This window comes from Tamandua tetradactyla, chromosome 14, assembly GCF_023851605.1.
Source record: "Tamandua tetradactyla isolate mTamTet1 chromosome 14, mTamTet1.pri, whole genome shotgun sequence".
NCBI classification, from domain to species: domain Eukaryota; kingdom Metazoa; phylum Chordata; class Mammalia; order Pilosa; family Myrmecophagidae; genus Tamandua; species Tamandua tetradactyla.
The window spans coordinates 35976008-35995816 of record NC_135340.1 but is presented as its reverse complement, the minus strand read 5'-3'; the positions used below and the strand labels follow the sequence as shown (position 1 = coordinate 35995816).

Genomic DNA, 19809 nt, shown 5'->3' with positions numbered 1-19809 from the left:
GGTTGGGGGTGTGTTCTATAGGAAAGAGGACTTTCTCCAAGCGCAGGACATGTCCCTTGAGCCCTCAGGATTTGGGAACCTAGACAGTGAGGACACAGCGTGTCCAGGCATCCCCCGACTTGGCAGCGGAGTCCTGCTAGGGTACGGTGAATCTGTGCTAAGGGTTTCCCTAGGATTCCCGAAGCAGAAGCTGGCTGGAAGGGGACTAGCTCCTTCCTCAGTCTTTTAACGCTTTGCTTTCTAACGCCTCGGAATCCAGGCAGCCATTCCTTCTCTCTGGCTTCTTCTACATGTCTAACTTGAAGCCTAAAAGGAATAGAAAGTGGCTACGCATTGGAGGGCTGGCGGGTGGGCGCTTCTTTTTTCCCTAGCTCTTCTTTGGTCTCAGTTGGTCTCAGAGTCTGGAGCCTATTCTATGGGATTCAAGCCATTCATTCAACAAGTATTTACAGAGTTTCAGCCATTTCCCAGGTACGGTGCTCCGCGCCAGGTAAACTATGTGACCAAAGCAAACACTGCCCCCGCTCGGGGCAAATCTAGTGCCCAAACACTTCGTCCCCCAAGCAGAAAAGAACTTCAGAGTAAGAACAACCCTCTCCCTTCTCATCCCATCCACCACCTTTAGGGTGAAAGAGAAGTGGGTGAGGCTTCTACAGAAGAGGGTGTAGAGGCGAGCAACTCTTCCCCTATGCTTCTGCGCGCCCTTGGATAGCACCTGGAGTCTACTACTTGCAGTACCAGTGTTGGTCAAATAAAGCTGGAAAGAAAGAGCAGATGACTTCACCTAACACATAAATTAACGTGCCTGAGCGTGCTTTGTTGCAGAATGTATTTAAGTTTCCTTGTTCCTAGGGTTTTGAGTTCGGATCCCTTTTCACACAGAGGTGTATACTTCCTAAAATTGGCTTTCTGTCCCAGTCCATCCGAGACGTTTTTGGTCCTAGCACTCAAAGGACTCAAACTTACCCAGAGGATTCACAGACCGGATGGCCCGAATTGTGAAATGATCATTCCTAAAATAAACATTTCTACTTCCGGGTCGCTGAGCATCCTACCAAATTCTCACGTTGATGCTCCGGTGTTTGGAGAGAATCACTGGATTTAGGACAAGAACCAAAACTGGTCCTCGTGCGTTGGGATGCAATGACGGGATGAATGCGCATTCTTAAAAGAATTAGAGAGGGGCAGGTTTAGGAGTCTCACTTATAGTTTAGTAGTATGATTCGCGCTCTGGGTGAGTGAGATTCTGGGTTCAAATTCCCAACAAGATAGCCTCTTTTAACCGTTTTCCCCCCTTTAGCATCAAGAGTATCAAGGATGCAGCAAACGCCGCCACGCCCAGGTCCAGCTGAGATGAAGACCCTTTCAACCTCCACCTGCTCGCGACCAGCTCGTGATCAAGCTGGCCGCTTCTGTCAAAAGATTCAGAAACAGTGAGGATGTCACCAGGGCCGGAGGGATCCCAAACCACAGTCGGGCTCTGAGCCGGCTCTTTTGCTGCCGGAATAGTTAGCTTAGACGGTTCTTACTGAACTCTTTGAGCAGAAAAAAAAATCAGTCGGCCCTTCTCACGAGGACGCTTCACGGAAAAGACTGATACCCGGAGGTGTGTTGGGACCGCAATGTCAGGACAGAACCTCCTTACCGAGGCCCTGCCCCAGTCACGGGGTGCGGAGAGGGCCGGGTCCAGAGCCCTGGTATTCCACAGAAGCGAGCGCTGTGGGCAATCGGCCCAAGCAAAATCTCCGCAAAAGAAGCCTTCGAGCTCAAAAGGCTCGACTAACCATTGCGTCCAAAAAAGTTGCGCGATTGCGTCCAAAAGTAGCGCAATTGAATTTGTTTCCAGGAAATTTTTTTTTCTTTCCGAAACGCAGTATGGACAGTAACGTTCTTTTTACTGTTTCTCGCTAAGAATCCACCAGATTGGTCAAGGTGCTCTCTTTGCTCGCCTGGAAAATGAAGAGGCTGTGGTGCGGAGTGTGTACCTTAACTTTAGAGTATGGTTAGATTCCCATTAGTGGAATTTACTCAAAATTTGAACTGCTGGATGACAGGTCTTTCAAACCTTCTTGACTTCCTAAACTGCGTATGCTGGGGAATCCTTGACAATGCTTCAGGCACGTGGCTAACTGGATGATATTTGCCTTTGTCCTTTCCTAAATTCTTCTCTGAGAATTATGAAGACTAGGCTTGAAGGAAAGCAGGGAGAGAGTCAGCCAGGAGCTAGTGAGAAGGAGTGGAGATGAGGAGGCGCAGTAGGGTGGGGTTGGTGTGATGCCCAGAACAGGGAGTGTGTAACTGGTAATTGGAGGGAGGAAAGAGAAATGGAATAATATGCAATGCCCTGGCTACCTGGTTGGCGGTCCCCTGTGGAAGAGGATAGGTCTAGCTTCGGATTTTATGTGTTTGCCATTGGCTGAGTGACTCTGGTGGAGATACCCAGTAGGAATTGCTTATAAAGTCCTGAAGTTCAGGAGAATGATCTCAGCTAAAGAAAGAAAATTTAGGAATCAAAAACACAGAGCCTGGCTATTGCTGGTTTGGGCAGGAACCCACAGGGAAGAGCACTCATAGAGGAAGTAGTTAAGGAGAGGGTCCAGGTGATCACCAGTGTTTAAAAAGTGTACAACAGAATAGCTGTGAGTGGAAGGATTGGAAAAGAAAGCATCATGGAGGTCACTTGTTCCTGTGACTCATTTGATAACTCAGAGTCCATTAGCTTGTCAGCATTTGAAACAGATAGTTTGGGGAATGGTGACAGGACTAGATGGGTTGAAGAATGAGGGGAATATATGGACATGTAGATAAATAACTCTTCCCAGGAGCTCAGCTGTGAAGGGAAGTTCCTAGACAAGCCAGCTGCCTGACTCAGAGATCCAGGGTAGCTCCATGATTCTTTAGTAAGTCTTCTCTTTTCCTACTGCAAAACATCTGGGCAAAGGCACTTTGGATCACCAAAAATGAGCTCCTTGGCCTAGTGCGACATAATTCCTATAGGTGTTTTCCTCTAGCCCAGACAATAATGGCACCAATCTTCCTTCTTTTACATCTTAAGCAGCAAAAATACTGGTGTGGGCCCTACAATCAAGACAGGAAGAACTCAGCAATGCTTGAACAAACTGCACAGAGGCATTAATGAAAGAAGAAGAGTGGGGCCTGAGGAGGAAGGCAAAAGAAGGAAAGTTAGTTTTGAATAAACTAAAGATGATCTTAGGGAGAGAGATGGGGTTTTAAAACCCAAGTAAGATGTTTTGATCATTAACAAAATTCTGTCCATTGAGAACCAGAAATGCACCATGTGGCTGAAGATTCAGCAGGCATTGTTTTGTCACAGTGGCAATAGTTTGAACTCTACCTCTGGTCTCTATGTCAGTAGGGAAGGACCAGCTTCTACAGTTGGGTTTGAGTTTGGAGTTTGTTTTACTGCTGTCGCTACTGACAAGTAATTTTGTTGATTCTTGGGGCTGAAAATCACCAACTCATCCTATTGACTGAGGAAGATTAGAGTCTCAAAGAAGGTCTGAGCTCTGGAAGACCTTAACATCTGCCACTCCCAGCTCCTTAGACTTTTCTATATTGTAAGATCTTGAAGCGTTTCAGATGTATGCAATGCAGGGGGGTAAAAATGACCTGAAGGAGACATCTACATGCAGAGTTTCATAAAATCATAGTTTTCCTGTGTTGAAAATCCTTTTTAAAAAGTATATAGTACTTAACTGTGTACATTTACTGAACTTAACTGCACTAAGCACTATTCAGGAGCTCAGCCAGTAGTACTAGGGCTTGAACAATCTCAGCTAGAACTGTTAGGCTGTGTCTGTAGCAATGACTACACAGTTTCATACTGCTGTGGACCTCATGTAATCTACACTCCTGAATCATGCAAATGTCATCAGCAAATCACTAGTGAGCATGACCATTTGATACTGTTTTAAATCACTTATGTCACTTGTCACTCAAGCAAATATCAATGTGCTGAGATTTCTAGGTGGCAAGGAAACAAATATGACCCAGTCTTTGTCTACAAGGGGCTTGAAAACTAGTAGGGAAGCAGGGAAATGAAATGATGCAGCTTATTATTGCAAGAGAAGTTTATCAGTTAGAGTTCAATCAAAGAAGGGGAATCACTACAAGTGATACCAAATAAGACATTTATTATAGAAATTAGCTCTTACATAATTGTGGGGGTTGGTTAAAAAAGTCTATGTAAGGCTCTTGTCTCTATGTCTGGTGTGGATCTGAAGTCTCTGATATCCATCAGGGCAGGCAGTTGCGAAAGAAAGCTAGAGGAGAGCAACCTCACTGACCTGGGTGCCTTGTAGGAGAAAGTGTAGGAGAAGGATGTAGTACCTTCGTCATAGAGCTTTACATGTACTTGACTCAGGACTTGGAGCAGCTGAAGGGGGAGACCCATCAGCACTAGAGGAATTATGGGCCCAATGAAGCCCCATGCATCTGATGAGTTTTTAGATACAACACCAAAAGCATGATACATGAAAGAAAAAAATGGTAGATTGGACTTTATTAAAATTTAAACTTCTCTGTGAAATATACTGCTAAAAGAATGAAGAGGCAAGCCAGAGACTGGGAGAAAATATTTGCAAAACCATAACTGATGGTTAGACCCAAAATATACAAACAGCTCTTAAAACTAAACATTAAGAAAACAAATAACCCAACTTAAAAAAAGCAAAGAGATGAACAGACATCTCACCAAAGAAAATATAAAGATGCCATCAAAGAAGTACAGATTCAAGCAAGATACCAATACACACCTATTACAATGGCTAAAATCCAAAAATATGAATAATATCAAATGCATAAAACACTATGGATTGACAGGAACACTCATTCCTTGCTTGTGGTAATGCAAAATGATAAAACCACTTTGAAAGACAGTTTAGCTTTCTCTTTCATAAAGTTAAACATAGTCTTCCCATGCAATCCAACAATTGAGTTCTTGGGTATTTACCATGGAGTTGAAAATTTATGTCACATAAGCGTTCAAAGCAGCTTTATTCATAATTGTCAAAACTGGAAGCAACCAAGAAGTCCTTCAATAGAGAAATGGATAAATAAAATAAGGTAATCTATATAATGGAATATTATTCAGGGTTAAAAAGAAATAAGGATACAGACTGCGCAACAGGACTAGATACAAAAACTCAAAAATGGACAGCACAATAATACCTAATTGTAAAGTAATCATGTTAAAACACTGAATGAAGCTGCATCCGAGCTATAGGTTTTTGTTTTGTTTTGTTTTGTTTTTACTATTATTACTTTTATTTTTTTCTCTATATTAACATTCTATATCTTTTTCGGTTGTGTTGCTAGTTCTTCTAAACCGATGCAAATGTACTAAGAAATGATGATCATGCATCTATGTGATGATGTTAAGAATTACTGATTGCATACGTAGAATGGTATGATTTCTAAATGTTGGGTTAATTTCTTTTTTTCCGTTAATTAATAAAAAAAAAAAAAAAGAAATGAGGTAACTTAAAAGCATATTGCTAAGTGAAAGAACCTTCAAAGCATATTGCTAAGTGAAAGAAACCGGTCTGAAAAGACTGCAAACTGTATGGTATTTTGGTAAAGGCAAAACTACAGAGATACTAAAAAGATTAGTAGTTACCAGGGTCTCATGGGGAGGGAGGAGCAATGAGTAGGTGGAATACGAGAGTTTTTAGGACAGTGAAACTTTTTTGTATGACACTATAATGATGGCTACATGTCAATATGGATTTGTCAAAACCCATAGAACTGAACAGCACAGAATGAACCCTGAAATGAACTATAGACTATAGTTAACAAAATGCATCAATATTGTTCATCAATTGTAACAAATGTATCACATTAATGCAAGATGTTAATAACAGAGGAAACTAGATGACTCCCAGGAATGTGTCTGGCCTGGGCATTGTAGTACCAACAATTCCATTCTGATAAAAAAGGGGAAAAGAAGTGCAATTAATAAAGTTTCAGTGGCTGGAAGAGTTCACATAGTTGAGAGGCTACTCTGGAGGTGACTCTCATGCAAGCTTCAGTTAGACATTGCTACCTATCGTAACTTGCCAAACCCCAACCAAAACCATTCCAGCCAGTCCTAAAGAACACCTAGAGCAATATATAAGATTCTATAAAACTAGGGTAACTTTCCAGAAAACTGCAACCTCTATATGGGTCCCTGGACCAGATAAGTCCTGCAACCTAGAAGGCCTAGCCTCACCAGAACGTCAGCTAGTTCCATCTCCTTACCCCATATTATTGACAGCCCCCCTCCCACATGAAACAGTTAGAATAGCCATAGCCCAAATACTCATAGAGAGTGGGATAGAAAGATCAAAGGTGACAGTGGAGTTATACAGAGACGGTAGGGTTTAACAAACAAATATGATTGCTGAATCATTAAATTAATATTTCTTTTAGTCACCAGTATCTTACAGCAGCTAGAAGTAAAAACCTAAAATTGTGGAATTGTAACCCATACCAAACTCTGAAATCTGTTCTACAACTAATTGTTGTGCTGTGCTTTGAAATTTATTGCTTTTTTGTACATGTTATTTTTCATAAAAAAGAGAAAAAAGTCGATTGTGATGATAAAAAAATTTTTATTCCTTCTAGTCTCCTATATTCTGGAGCAGCTAAGGCGAAAAATCTGAGAGGATGGTATGGTAGCCCATGACAAACTTTTGGATCTGTTCTGTAACCACCTGTTGAAGAGAGCTTTGAAAACTGTTTCTTTCCTTTGTATATATGTTATGTTATATAATAAAAAGAATATGCAATGGAAAAAAATAAGGGAAACTATTCACCAAGTGTGGGGACTTGGGAAATGGAGTGGTTATATGGAACAAATTCTGTGCATATCTGCTCAGTTATTCTGTAAATCTAAAATTGTACCAAAAAATTGGCTATTCATTTTTTTAAATGATTTTAGATCTGTATAATGGATCTCTACATACTATTAAATATGTCTATATTGTGAACAAATGCAATTCACAGTACAGTAGTATATGTAATATGAATTTATTTTAGTTTTAAGTGTGCTTGTGTATGCATAAAAAAGGTCTGTAGGAATATACGTCAAACTACAAATAAACAATTATCTTTGGGGAAAGGATGAAATATGAATGATTCTCCCCTTCTACTTCATATATTTCTGATTTGAGTTTTAAATATACGATTTATATGAAAAGTTTTATATTTCGGAATAAAATCTTATTTTTATTGCAAAAAGCGGGCAAATATTTGAATAGATGTTTCAAGAAGGAAGTTATATGGATAAAAATGAGCATATTAAAAGATGCTCAATCTCGTTAGTCATTAAGGAAATGCAACTTGAAATACAATGAGATGGGGTGGTATATGGAATGCTATGTACTATTGGCTCAATGATTTTGTAAGCCTAAAACTATACTTACAAATAAAATCTATTAATTATTTTTGTGAAACACGCTTCTGTCTATAAAATAGGTCCTTATACACTATTAAAAATAATCCACACAATGTAATGCCACTCAGCGATAAAAAAGGAATGATCTCCTACAACAACACGGACAAATCTCAAAACAATGGTGCTGAATTATTACATAAATGATCCCATCTATGCAAAATGCAGAACATGCAAACTAATTGTGCTAGTTATTTATAGCTATGCAACAAATCACTCCAAACCTAGTGGCTTAGAACAACAAAATTGATTATCTTGAAGTTCCTGAGGGTAAAGAATTTTGTTGCTGCGAACTGGACCCTTTGTATCAGGGTCTCCCAAAAGGCTGAAATCAGGGTTTCAGGGCTGTGGTCTCATCTGAAGGCTGAGTTGTGAAAGGATTCACTTCCAAGCTCACTCACGTGTTTGTGGGGAGGATTCCTTTTCTCCTTGACTGTTAGCTCAGTTCCTTGCTACATGGACCTTACCATTGGGGCAGTTCACAGTATGGCAGTTTGCTTTACAAGAATGAGTAAATGAGAACAAAAGAGATAAAAAAAAAAAAGTGGGGAAGTTGGAAGTCATATTCCTTTGTTACCTAATCTTGAAGGTGTCATCTCATTCTTATGTGGTGTTTTATTCCTCAAAAGCAAGTTACTAGGTCCGAGGACATGAGTAAAACAGAAGGTGGGGATGATTGCAGTCCATCTCAGAAGGCTGCCTACCACACTAATCCATAGTGACAGAAAGTAGATCAGTAATTTTACCTGGGAGCAGGGCAGTGTGAAAAGGGGAGAGAGAAAGATTATACAAATTTTAGAAGCGATAAATATGTTCACTTTCTTGATTGTGAAGATGGTTTCATAGATGTACTTGTCAAAACTTACCAATTGTACATTTTAAATGTGTACAATTTATTGTGTCACAATTGTACCTTAATAAAGTTTAAAATTTTTTTATTGTATAGTATAACATATATACTAAACAAAGAAATAAAAAGGCAATAGTTCTCAAAGCACTCATCCACAAGTAATTACAGGACAGATCCCAAAGGTTGTCATGGGCTACCATATGATCCTCTCAGATTTTTCCTTCTAGCTGCTCAAGAATATAGGAGACTAGAGGGCTCAAATTTTTTTTATCATCACATTCTACCTTTTTTCCTTCTTTTTTCTGTGAAAAATAACATATATACAAAACAACTTTAAATTTCAAAGCACAACACCAAAATTAGTTGTAGAATATATTTCAGAGTTTGACATGGGTTACAATTCCACAACTGCAGGTTTGGTCTGGAAGTCGTAGGTTTCTGGAAAGTTACTCTAGTGATGGAACACTTGTGGAATCTTATATATTGCCCTAGGTGTACTTTAGGATTGGCTGGAATGGTCCTGGTTGGGGGTTGGCAGATTATGATAGGAAGCAAAGTCTAACTGAAGCTTGCATGCGAGCAACCTCTAGAGTAGTCTCTCGACTCTATTTGAAATCTCTCTGCCACTAATATTTTATTAATTACACTTCTTTTCCCCCTTTTGTTCAGGATGGCATTGTTGATCCCAAGGTGCCAGGTGCCAGGTCTGGATTCATCCCTAAGAGTCATCTCCCACGCCACCAGGGAGACTTTCACCCCTGGATGTCATGTCCCACATAGGAGGGAAGGCAATGATTTCACTTGCAGAGTTGGACTTAGAGAGAGTGAGGCCACATCTGAGCAACAAAAGAGGTCCTCCAGAAGTAGCTCTTAGACATGCCTACAGATAGTCTAAGCTTCTCCGCTACCTACATAAGTCTCACAAGAGTAAGCCTCCTGATTGAGGGCATGACCTATTGATTTGGATGTCCCTAAAGTAATTTTTAAAACTACAGATATCTGGGTGCTAATTGGGCATTGTGTGTAGAGACAAGGTAGAGAGAGATAATCTCAAAGGTAGGAGAGGGCTGACCCTAGAGGGCCTTTCCTGTCTTACCAAAAGTTCTGAATTTATGCTGTGGATTTTGAGGATCTACAAAGTTATAAAAGCATTAGACTTGGTTTCTGAAAAGGTCACCTTATCAGAAGGGTGGAGGGTAAAATGAAGGAAAGTCAGACTGGACATCAGTTTGGAGATTACTGTAAGAGTCCAAAAGGTAGATGTTGATGGTCTAAGGTACTAGCAGTGAGAATGCACAGGATTCAAGTTTGACAGTAGATAAGAGAGTAGCATATTCAAGTATTGGTGATTAGTGGTGGGGGTGAATTAAGAAGAAGGCGTATCCAGAATGTGTGCTGGATCTTAAATGTTAGTATTGTGCTTGACAGTGCTTCTTATCCAGACAGGTGAAGTGGAAAGAGTAAGAGATGCAACGTTACTTATTCATTCAAACTATTTTCATTAAGCATCTTTTAAGGCTAGGTTTTAGGCCAAGAACTGAAGATGTGAAGAGCTGAAAGTCACAGTCTCTGTGCTCAAGGAGTTTACACTCTAGAGAGGCACGTTGAAAAGTACACTGGAATTTAGTGAAGGATAGTAAAGTGCTAGCATAAAGCTACAGAAAAGGATTTGGTGGGAGATCATTATGTATAATTCAGACTGAGGGTAAGGGGTTGGGAGAAGGTTATTATCAAGATAGTACTGCACAGGAGCTCATGAGGAATGAGAAGGAGCTAACCTTGCGTAAGCTTTGTTCAGAGTATAGCATATTACATGGCTGCAAGGGAAAGAATGATACCTTAGAGGAAGCCTAAGTAATACAGCATGGCTGGGGACTGCACTGGTAAAGAGTTTGAATTTATCTTAAAGTGGGGTTGCCTTAAAATGTAGTATACATACAGCTGTGAGCTAATAAAAATTTAACTTTCTCTTTATTTAAAAACCCTGATTTACGCCTTGGCTGATGTCTGTGATGTATGTGATTTAAGTACTCCCAGTATAGTCAGTTTCAAGCTACTTGGATGATGTCACTGGACATGGAATTGGGAAAAGATGTGCATAGTATATAGCCTAGGCTTGATTGTAGCCTCATGATACCCTCAGCAAGGACCTAGCTAAGCTGTGTCTAGATTCCTGACCCATGGCACTGTGAGAAAATATATGTATGTTGTTTTAAGCTGTTAAACATCTGGTTATTTGTAACACAGCAATAGAAAATTAGTGCAGCATCATAATCCACCCCTTTAGCAGTACAGATCTACTTCTTCCCAGCAGATTTAGGCAACAGCTTCTTTGTGGTCCATGTGGGCCTTCCTTCCTCAGGGGAAAACACAGAAGAGGAAGATTACTAGGATAAAATGCATCTTCCATTGCTGCAATAGATTTCAGGGTCTCAACATGTACTCATTCTCTACTTCTTCCACTATCCATTTTTAATGTAAATTTTATTGAAATATATTCACATACCATTTAATCTATTCAAAGTATACAATCAATGGCTCATGGTATCATCATATAGTTGTACAACCATCACAACAATCAATTGTAGAATGTCTTCAATACTCCAAAAAGAAAATGAAAACATAGACATAAAAAAGAAAACCCAGAGCACCCCATGCCCTTTATCTCCCTCTATTGTCAACCTCTAGTATTGGTATGGTACACTTGTTACTGTCAATGAAAGAATATTAAGATGTTACTATTAACTATAGTCTGTAGTTGGCAATAGGTACATTTTTCCCCATATACTCCTCATTTGGTAACTCTTTGGACAAGTGTCACACATTTGTTCTGGTTCATGAAAGAACTTATTTATATTTGTAGCATTAATCACAGACATCATCCACCACAAGGCTCCCTGTCTTATGCATTCCCATATTTTAACCTCTAGCTTTCCTTCTGGTGACATACATAACTCTAAACAACCCATTTCAACCTCATTCACAGACATCCACTATCCATTTTTATTTGTGTATTCATGTTATTGTGGTAACATATATAAGAAAATTTCTAATTTAATCCTTTTTAAGTGTACAACTCAATGGCAATTACTTTGGCAATGTTGTGATACCATCACCATCTTCCATTCCTAAAACTTTTTCATCACCCAAAACAGAAACTCCTTACCCTTTGAGAATAAATCTCCATTCCCCCTCCCTCAGCCCCTGGTAAACTCAAATCTACTTTCTATCTCTATGAATTTTCTTATTATAGCAATCACATATATGTGGAATTATACAATATTCATACTTTTGTGTCGAGCTTATTTAAGTTAGTGTAATGTTTTCAAGCAACATCCATGTTGTAGTATATATCAAAACTTCACTCCTTTTATGGCCAAATAATATTCCACTACATGAGTATACCACATTTTGTTCAATTGTTCTTCTGTTGGTGGACATGGATTATATCCATTACTGTACAAGTGTCTGTTTGAGTCCCTGCTTTCAACTATTTGGTTTATATATAGGAGCAGAACAGCTAGATCACATGATAATTCTATGTTTAACTTTTTGATAAACTACCAACTGTTTCCACAGTGGCTGTACCATTTACATTCCCACCAGCAATGCATGGTTCCAATTTCTTTAGCTCTGCACCAAGACCTGCTTTTTTAAGTAATTGCCATTCTAGTGGGTATAAAGTGGTATCTCACTGTGGTTTTAATTTGCATCTCACTCAGGGCTAATGTACATTTTTATATCTCTTCTGGAGAAATGTCTATTCAGTCCTTTGTCCATTTTTTATGCATTAGCCTTGAATACCCCAAAAAATAAACCAAGAAAATAATTCCAGTTACAACAGCACCTGAAAGAATAGAATATCTAGGAATAAATTTACCAAGAATGTAAAGGACTTGTACACTTAAAACTATAAAACATTGCTTAAAGAAATTAAAAATCTTTTACTCCAGACCATGTACCCCCCCCAAAAAAGAAAAGAAATTAAAGACCTAAATAAATGGAAGACATTCCAAGTTCATGTATTGGAAGACAATATTGTGAAGATGTCAATACTGCCCAAAAGGACCTACAAATTCAATGCAATTCCAATAAAATTCTGGGGGCCTTTTAGGCAGAAATGGAAAAGCCAATCATCAAATTCATATGGAATGGCAAGGAACTCTGAATAGCCAAAAACACTTTGTAAAAAACAAAGTTGCAGGACTCACATTTCCTGGTTTCAAATCTTACTACAAAGCTACAGCAATCAGGGCATTGTGAAACAAGCATAAGGACAGTTATATAGACCAAGAGGGCAAAATTGGGAGTTCAGAAATAAGCCTAGAGATTTGTGGCCACCTGATTTTTGACAAGGGTGACTAGCCCACTCAATGGTAAAAGAGTAGTCTTCCACAAATGGTGCTGGAAAAAATGTATATCCACAAACAAAAGAATGAAATGGAACCCCTAACTCACCCCATATACAGAAAAGCTAACTCAAAATGGATCAACAATCTAAATATAAGAGCAAAATCATAAAACTCTTTGAGGAAAATATAGGAAATAATCCACTGGCAATGGATTCTTAGAGATGACATTAAAAAAACACAAGCACAAAAGAAAAAATATCTAAATTGGACTTTTTCAAAATCAACTTTTGTGGACATTATCAAGAAAGTGAAAAGAAAACCAATAGAATGGGAGAAAATATTTGGAAAAATATATACCTGATAAGGATTTAATATTCAGAATATGTAAAGAAGTCTGACAACTCAACAGCAAAAAGACTAACAACTCAATTTAAAAATGGGCAAAGGACTTGGTTAGATATTTCTCCACTATCCATTTTAAATTCCCTCCATACTCAGCTATCACCTTGGCAGTTCTTAGAAGATTGCCTGGAGATATGACTTAAATGTGCATAACTGAGTAGTCTGAACCCTTTATAATTATACCTTTCCCAGTCTAGATATAATGGGCCTTTTCATTCACAGTTACAGTGGGGGAAAATGAGTATCATGGGGCACCCAAGTGGATCTCAAGAAGTTCCACTTCATCGAGAGTTGGCCATGACATTTTCCCAAACTTCTAAGAGTCACTCCAGCTGTGAGTTTATCCATTTGATAAGATCCTTGATAAGCTGTTAAACTTCTAGTATTATCTTAAAATTTTTATCCTTTCAGGGTTCCTACGTTTTAAGTATTTCTCTCATAAATAGAATGCAGTTATATGAAAAACAATTTATTTGACAATCTTTGCCTTTTAATCCTTGAACTATGGGTTTAATTAATTTACTTTGATTACTAATAGTTCATGTTCTCTGTTTACTGTTTCTGCTTTTTCTTTTGTTTTTCTACCATTTATGAGATTGATCAAGCTTTTAAATTCCCTTTCCCTCTACTGTTTTTGTATTTGTATATGGTGTTTTTCCACTTTTCTTATATCCTTAAAAACATAACATTCATATCTAACTTTGACATGCATACCAAAATTTCAAAATCTAAATTTTATTAATATTTTGTTATTAGTAGTACTAGTATTGCTAAGTAAAATCATACAGGCGGATGGGCAACGTTGGCTCAGTGGCAGAATTCTCATCCGCCATGTCAGAGACCCGGGTTTGATTCCCGGTGCCTACCCATGTGAAAAAAAAATTGAAATCTCTACAGGAGATGTTTAGTTGTATTTTGCAGTACGGTTCTGGGAGGCAAAATCACCTTCAGGGAATGTTTTTAATCTAATGAAATTAATTATCTTGTTTTTAAAAAAGATGTTACAACCAGTTCAAAGGACAAACCTAAGAAAAGACTCATACGTAGATGAAGAATATTCAGATAGTGTCAAAATTGGTTTCTTTCATATTGAGGGAAGGAAGCCAATTGAATCTTAATGGGAACAGGACATAACTGACATGTTTACAGACAAGAATTATTTTGTATTGTTATCAGTTAATTACAATATACAGAGTTTCAAATAGCTCAAAGGCAATGAAAGGTGCAGAGCTGCCATAGAATCAGAATTAAGTAATCTGAAAGGGTGCATTCTAAATTAATGTGAAGTTTTCATTGAAGCACAAAATTCTTCCATGCAGAGCTTTGTAGGTAACTTCCAGAAGATATTGAAAGAGTAATACTGAGAAGGCCCCCCTTGTTGTTGTTGTTTTGCATAGTTTATCAAAACAGTATAAATCCTGTTCTGCTTATCATTCTCTAATCACCTCATGGACAGAAACATTCACAACTCAAAAAAGGCTGAAAACCATGTTTCTTGAAGATGATTATATCATAATACAGCTTTCACAACATGACTGTGTGATTATGAAAACCTTATATCTGATGCTCCTTTTATCTACGGTATGGACAGATGAGTAAAAAATATGGATAAGAAATAAATAGTAGAGGGAACAAAGGTTAAAATAAATTGAGTAGATTGAAATATTACTGGTCAATGAGAGATTGGGGTAAGGGGTATGGCATGTATGAATTTTTTCTTTTTTCTTTTTTTTCCTGGAGAGATGCAAATGATCAAAAAAATGATCATAGTGATGAATACATACTATGTGATAATATTGTGAGCCATTGATTGTAACCATGCCAAGAATATTTGTATGTTTGTTTGTTGTTCATAATAAAAATGTATTTTAAAAAATAGGATTACACCCACAGGAAAAAAAAAAGAAATACTGTATATTTGTGTGTGCTACTAATGGAACTAGATGAACACATTACTATTTTCAGTGTACACTGAAACTTTGTGGCCATCTCTTTGGATGCTAATGTTCAATTCGCCAATTTTCAGCACTATTTTGAGGGTCAGTGTGCTATCCAGACCTTCTTATTTAATTGTTTTCCTATGTTGTCCCTATATACATAAACACACTCCAACATGGTATTAAATCCTGTTTAATGAACCCTGTGAAAATTTCTTTACCAGGAGAATACAGCAAGAGAAGTAAATCAATTTTCACATGGTCTCCACTATGGTTTTGCAAACCCCTTCTTTCCCTTGAATTATTACTTGCTTTTTTAGTTTTCTCTTTGAAAGTCTAAGCTGCTTAACATTAGGAACTATTTCTTACTCATCTTAGTATATAGTAATATTAAGTATCCATTAATTGTACTTGAAAGATTTTGTTGACTGAAAAAATAATTGAATAACTGAATGAGTGTTTGTCTCCAAGATTTCCAAGGACACCACAAATAGGAATATCCATTTGTTTATTATTTATCCAATGAAGTAGATGAAATTTTTAACAAAGTCTGATTCTTGGTAGGTACAACAATAATTGGCATTAACTGTGTAATAATATATATATATATATATATATATATATATATATAATGAAAAATAACATATAAAAAATAAATTTGAAAGCACACCACAACACTTAGTTATAGGACAGATTTCGAAGTTTGGAATGGGTTACAGTTTCACAGTTCTAGCTGCTCCAAGACACTGGAGACTAAGAGAAATATCAATATAATGATTCCACAGTCATACTCATTTGTTAAATCCTATCGTCTCTGTTACAACTCTAACTTTTCCTTTGATCTTTCTCCGAATCTTTAGGGATATTTGGGTTATGCTCATTCTAACTTTTTCATGTTGGCAAGGACTGTCGATAATATGGGATAAGGGTGTAGAACTAGCTGATGTTCCTGAGAAGCTGGCCCTTCTGCATTTCAGGACTTATCTGGCCTAGGAACCCATCTGGAGGTTGTAGGTTTCTGGGAAGTACCCATAGTGCCTGGAACCTTTGTAGAATCTCAGATAGAACCCTAGGTGTTCTTTAGGGTTGGCAGAAACATTTTGGGTTGGGGTTTGGCAAACTACAGTAAGTAGTAATATCTAGCTGAAGCTTGCATAAGAGTAGCCTCCAGAATAGCCTCTCAACTCTATTTGAACTCTCTCAGCCACTGATACCTTATTTGTTACAATTCTTCTCCCCCTTTTGGCCCTGGTACTGTTGATCCCACTGTACCAGGGCCAGAGTCATCCCTGGGAGTCATATCACAGTTGCCAGGGGGACTTTCACCCTTGGATGTCATGTCCCAAGTAGGGGGGATAACTATGTAATATTAAAACTCCTCATTCTAATCCCAAATTTGCTAAAAACAAAGAAAGATTTGAGACAACATATAAAAATGTAAAAATATGGACAAGTGAAAACAGCACAATCCAGTGACAAAATGACAAGAGGTGTCTTTCATTTTTTGTTATAAAAATTCCAAAAGCATTTGGAATTGCCATGAAGAAGTGAATACATCCCTTTATTAAATTTGTTTTACCTGTTTTACACCTGATAGTAAATGCAAATTTGTTTCTTAAAAGTATATATTAAAAATACCCAGGTAATCTATTTACATTTGCTTATGTTTATGATCATAAGGAAATTTTCCTTAAAATTCTCAATTTGTGTAAACAATTGCAAGTCTTTATTGAAATTTTTAATCAGTTTTTAACTATTGGGGGAAGGTCACAGAAATTCCTCTAAGAGTTGAATCAAAGCTATGGGTTTTTTTCTCAGAAAAAAATGCATATATGCTCAAACACATAAACTTTTCATAACCATGGGACTTAAATTTTCTGAACTCCATCCATAGACTCACTAAGCAACCATGAACCCATGGGTTAAGATCTCACGGTATGGAAGGCCTTATGACGTACTGATGATATTATGATATATGAATAATCATATGTTTTCAAGTATGACATGTGATCAAGGAATTCTGCCTGAGAAAGGATAGATTTGATGACATTAGAGCTCTTCAGTGGTTCCAGAATTCAGTTATGTGGTGATGTTCATGATGATAGTGGGAAGAAGAGTGACGATGGAGAGTGCTTGGACTCAAACTTGTCACTACACTCCTTCAATTTCACCTCACTGTTTTCTTATTGAAACACTCAGCAAATAAAAGATACTCCAGTCCACTACCATTTTCTTAAACATGTCTTTCAAAGCCTCCTTGACTAGGTGATTGCGCAAAGCATAGATGAATGGATTCAGCAGTGGTGTCACAAATGTTGTCACCACTGTTACTGCCCAGTTTTTATCCACAGAGCCACTCTGTGATGGCCGCACATAGAGAAAGATGGCACTTCCATAGAAAAGGGTCACCACCATCAAGTGCGAGGTACAGGTGGAGAAGGCCTTTTGACGGCCCGAAGCAGAGGGGATGCGCAGGACAGCCAGGACTATGTGGCCATAGGACCCAGCAGTAATCATCAGTGAGGATACAATGACAAGAGAAGCCAGGACAAAGTCAGTCTCTTCCAGCTTCTTGGTGTTGGTGCACGCCAGGCGGAGCAGAGGGCCACTGTCGCAAAAGAAGTGCTGTACCACAACATCCTGCCCACAGAAAGGAAGCAAGGCCACAGCCACCGTGGGGCCAAGCACAGGAAGAAGTCCCCCCACCCAGCAGGCCAGGGCCACACGAAAGCACACGGTCCCCCTCATGAGTGAGGGGTAGTGCAGAGGGTGACAGATGGCCAGGTAGCGATCCACAGACATGGCAGCCAACAGTAGGAACTCAGAAGCTCCAAGAAAAAAGTAAAAATAGAATTGGGTAATGCAGGCAGCAAAAGAAATAGTGTGTTGTCTTAAGAGGAAATTGCTCAGCATCTTGGGAATGATGACAGAAGTGAGTGAGATCTCCAGGCAGGACAGATTGCCCAGAAAGAAATACATGGGAGTCTGCAAGCGAGTATCAGCTCCAACTACCCTCACTATCAACACATTGCCTGTCAGAGTCAACAGATAGACAAGGAAGAATGCAGAAAACACTTCCGCTTTTGTGCTGTTGAGATTTGGGAAGCCTGCCAGGATGAACTCTGTCACACCATTGCTTTGGTTCCCTCCAGGAGCCATCGTCTTTCCCACCTGTACAACAATATGAATGTGGTCCTGATGAAAGAAGGTACTCTCCTGAATCATCCCGAAACTTATTTTAACATGATATGGTCTACATAGCCCTCCTTTTCTCCATTTACAAGTTCAGTTAATATTTGAAGAACCTGGAGTACTGGGGAGGATTTTCTACAAAGGGCAGCTGAAATCTAGGTATGAAAAAGTCAGAAACCTCCATTTTGACAACCCAGATCTTAAATGATAATGAGGATATCATTGAACATCTAAATTCAGACTAAACTATCAGAAAAAAAAATTTTGTGATGAATATGATTCCCATTCAACCAAGACCAGAACTTGAGCCAAACTGTGGCATTGCATTCCAGCATCTCCACTTACTAGCTGAGTGGCCATGAAAAATTTACTTAAGCATTTGTAAAATGTTGTAAGGAATAGATTATGTAATCATGCAAAAGAATTAAGAGTTTCTGGCACATAATAAGTGGTCAACAAATACTAGGTGAAAAATGATGTGGCAGAGAAGAACTTGGGCTACAAGTTATGGCACCAGACTCCAGACTTGAATTTTTCTGCTACCTTTGGAAGACCATCAATGAATCCAGCACCTGTTTATCCTTCAAATGCTTAGCTGTTGAGCACTTCAGAATGGGTCATAAGAATCTAAGTCATTAGTATGTTTATGATAAGATGTGAAAATACGCTTTTCATAGAGACATTGAATTTCCCTAGCAATGCAAAGGTCTATCTAAATTCAGTTTGCCCAAATTGCTTGCCTTTCTAAAGCAAGTTGTGCCATGTGAAAAAGGGAGAATAGGAATAAACTACATTTGTTCAATCAGTTAATCAGTACATAGATTATATATATTTAGCTAACTATTCTGGGGAATGTTAAGATGAATTCATTAAGCTTTTCAGTCCATAGTATTTAGCTTACTGAACTACTAGTAACTCAATACTAGTTTAACTATTGACTTATGTTCTTCCAGTTCTGAGGAACCACCACCATTTAGAAGAACCAAATTAATGATATTGTGAAGCTTTGTTCAAAAATGGCCTCAGTTATTAAAAGAATGCTAATCTCATCTAGTAAGATAATTGACCTTAGAGACCTTTAGTTCTCTCTCACACCAGTTATTTCCTAACACACCCCAATAGCCTTTGTTCCCAGCAAACATTAAATTCTTTACTTAAGATTTATCACCTATGGAACCCTCATGAATTAGAAAAATTTTTGTACCTTTTATCTTGAATAAAAGAGTTCTATTGTCATTCTCCCCAGGAATTAACTCAGAGCCTCATCTCTCTCTCCACCGCCCCCGACCCAGCCCCAGCTTCTAAGAAATTCCCTATGGTCAGTAAAATCATTAAATTTTTGCTCTGTGCTTATTCTGTACCAGATAGCCATACTGCTGATTCAGAGAAAAAGGAGACATTGTCACCAGCCTTCTGTAGCTCACTTCTTAATGAGAATGACAGAAAAGTTAGCATGCATGATAGGTAGAATCTTAAAGGTAAACATGGGGTGCTAAAGGAGCACATAGAAAGGGAAAACAAACTGAGAGTTAGAGAGACAAGAAGGGTTCTGGAGGGAGGTGATGCCTAAAATAAATACTAGAAAATCGTAGATATTTGATGGAGGCAAAGGAGGACATT

At 38.3% G+C, this 19809-nt stretch overlaps 1 protein-coding gene across 1 annotated transcript; it reads right to left on the bottom strand.

Moving 5' to 3' along the window:
- Positions 1 to 1252: 1252 nt before the first annotated feature.
- Positions 1253 to 18156, bottom strand: OR6S1 (olfactory receptor family 6 subfamily S member 1). Its single transcript, XM_077128590.1, has 3 exons — positions 17224 to 18156; positions 1573 to 1717; positions 1253 to 1497 (listed from the first exon to the last, which is right to left on the bottom strand). The coding sequence occupies exons 1-3, from the start codon at positions 18154 to 18156 to the stop codon at positions 1253 to 1255; spliced, it is 1323 nt and encodes a 440-aa protein (XP_076984705.1).
- Positions 18157 to 19809: the final 1653 nt, after the last annotated feature.